Source organism: Buceros rhinoceros, unplaced genomic scaffold (genome assembly GCF_000710305.1).
Source record: "Buceros rhinoceros silvestris isolate BGI_N320 unplaced genomic scaffold, ASM71030v1 scaffold39195, whole genome shotgun sequence".
NCBI classification, from domain to species: domain Eukaryota; kingdom Metazoa; phylum Chordata; class Aves; order Bucerotiformes; family Bucerotidae; genus Buceros; species Buceros rhinoceros.
The window spans coordinates 9,163-10,560 of NW_010414083.1; the positions used below are offsets into that span (position 1 = coordinate 9,163).

Consider the following 1,398-nt stretch of genomic DNA (forward strand, 5'->3'; position numbering starts at 1 on the left):
GAGGAGCCACCAAGCTCCGGGGCTGGGGGCAATGCAGAGCCCTGTGCTGGCTTCTCACCTAGCACCAGCCCTGCCTTCGTGTACCCGCTTTAGCAGCCCTGACTCCCCCCTCACCCACTTCAGGATGGGGTCAATCACTGTCTACATCCATCATTTTGCGCAGACCGTGAAATTCCTGCCCTGGGCTACCTGCGTTGCTTCGTGCGTCGCTGCTGCGTGCAAGCCCAGAGCCAAAAACCTCCAGGGAGATGGTGACAGGCCCCCATGGGAGGTTTTCTCGGTGGCGACCGGCAGAGTTGGTTGTTTAGGAGGTGTTGGGGCTCCTGGTGTTCACACAAGCTTGTCTGCCCCGGCAGGAGGAGGATTCCCTGCAGATAGAGGAGAAGATCAAGTGGGGCGATGGCTTCGCCGTGGTCTACTCGGTGACGGACCGGTGCAGCTTCGACGAGGTGATGCGGCTGTGCTTCCTCATCAACCACATCCACTCAAGCCCCAAGCGGAACAGCGGGAGCGAGCAGCCCCCTGTCGTCATCATCGGCAACAAGAAGGACTTGCAGTTCGACAGGATGGTGTCCACGGAGGATGGCGAAAACCTCTCCAAAGCCTTGAAGGTCCCTTTCTACGAGATCTCCACCCGGGACAGCTATGAAGAGACCGTGCTGGTGTTCAATACTCTCTACCAGGAGCTCATGAGACAGGGGCATTTCTCCCCGGGGTCCTTCAAGAGGAGGACAGTGTCGAAGCTGATGGAGAAGATCCCGAAGATGCAAGCCAGCTCCACCCTGAACTCAGCGGGCCGGAGCCTCAGCTTCAACTCCTTCAGGGACTACATCCCCGAGTGAGCGGCCGCGGGGCGGAGGCGAGAGGCACGGCCGAGCCGGGGCGGAGGGACAGGTTATCCTGCTGTGAGGCACCTGCTGCTCCACCCCACGGCCGAGGGGCAGCTCGGGGGACTGGGCTGGCTCCCAGGAGGGGAAGGGTAAGAATGGGGAGGGTGGGATTGGGGTACCACAGCCTTTTGAAGCCCAAAGGGTTTTGCACAGGGGTTTTGTGCCAGCAGGGAAGATGTTCTTCATCCATCTTACCCCTTTGGTCCCTCTTCCTCCTCCTGCACCGCTGAGGTCAGCAGCGAAGCTGGTTCGTGGCATCTTCACTGGCGTTGGAGGCTCAGAAGTGTTTCGGCAGGGATCCTGCTCCCCTAAGAAAGCTTGCTCTCTGTCTGTAGGTGCCCCAAAGTGTGCAGCCACCACGTGGGGGTGACCCTCAGGGTCACGCTGGCTCCTGGGCTGTCACCAGCCATCCCTATCCTGTGGAAATGGCCATCACTTCTGCTGCTCAGTGTCACTGGTGGGTAAAACCCCCGAGCTGCTCCAAACCTTCCCAGCCCGGCTGCTCCAG

The 1,398-nt window shown here is 60.3% G+C and overlaps 1 protein-coding gene across 1 annotated transcript in view; it reads left to right on the forward strand.

Moving 5' to 3' along the window:
- LOC104494178 (ras-related and estrogen-regulated growth inhibitor-like) overlaps positions 1–842 on the forward strand; it is a 6,750-nt gene extending 5,908 nt beyond the window's left edge. Inside the window, exon 4 of the mRNA XM_010136980.1 lies at positions 357–842. Within this exon, the coding sequence (XP_010135282.1) occupies positions 357–842 (486 nt within the window). The remainder of the gene's footprint in view (positions 1–356) is intronic.
- The last annotated feature ends 556 nt before the right edge of the window (positions 843–1,398 follow it).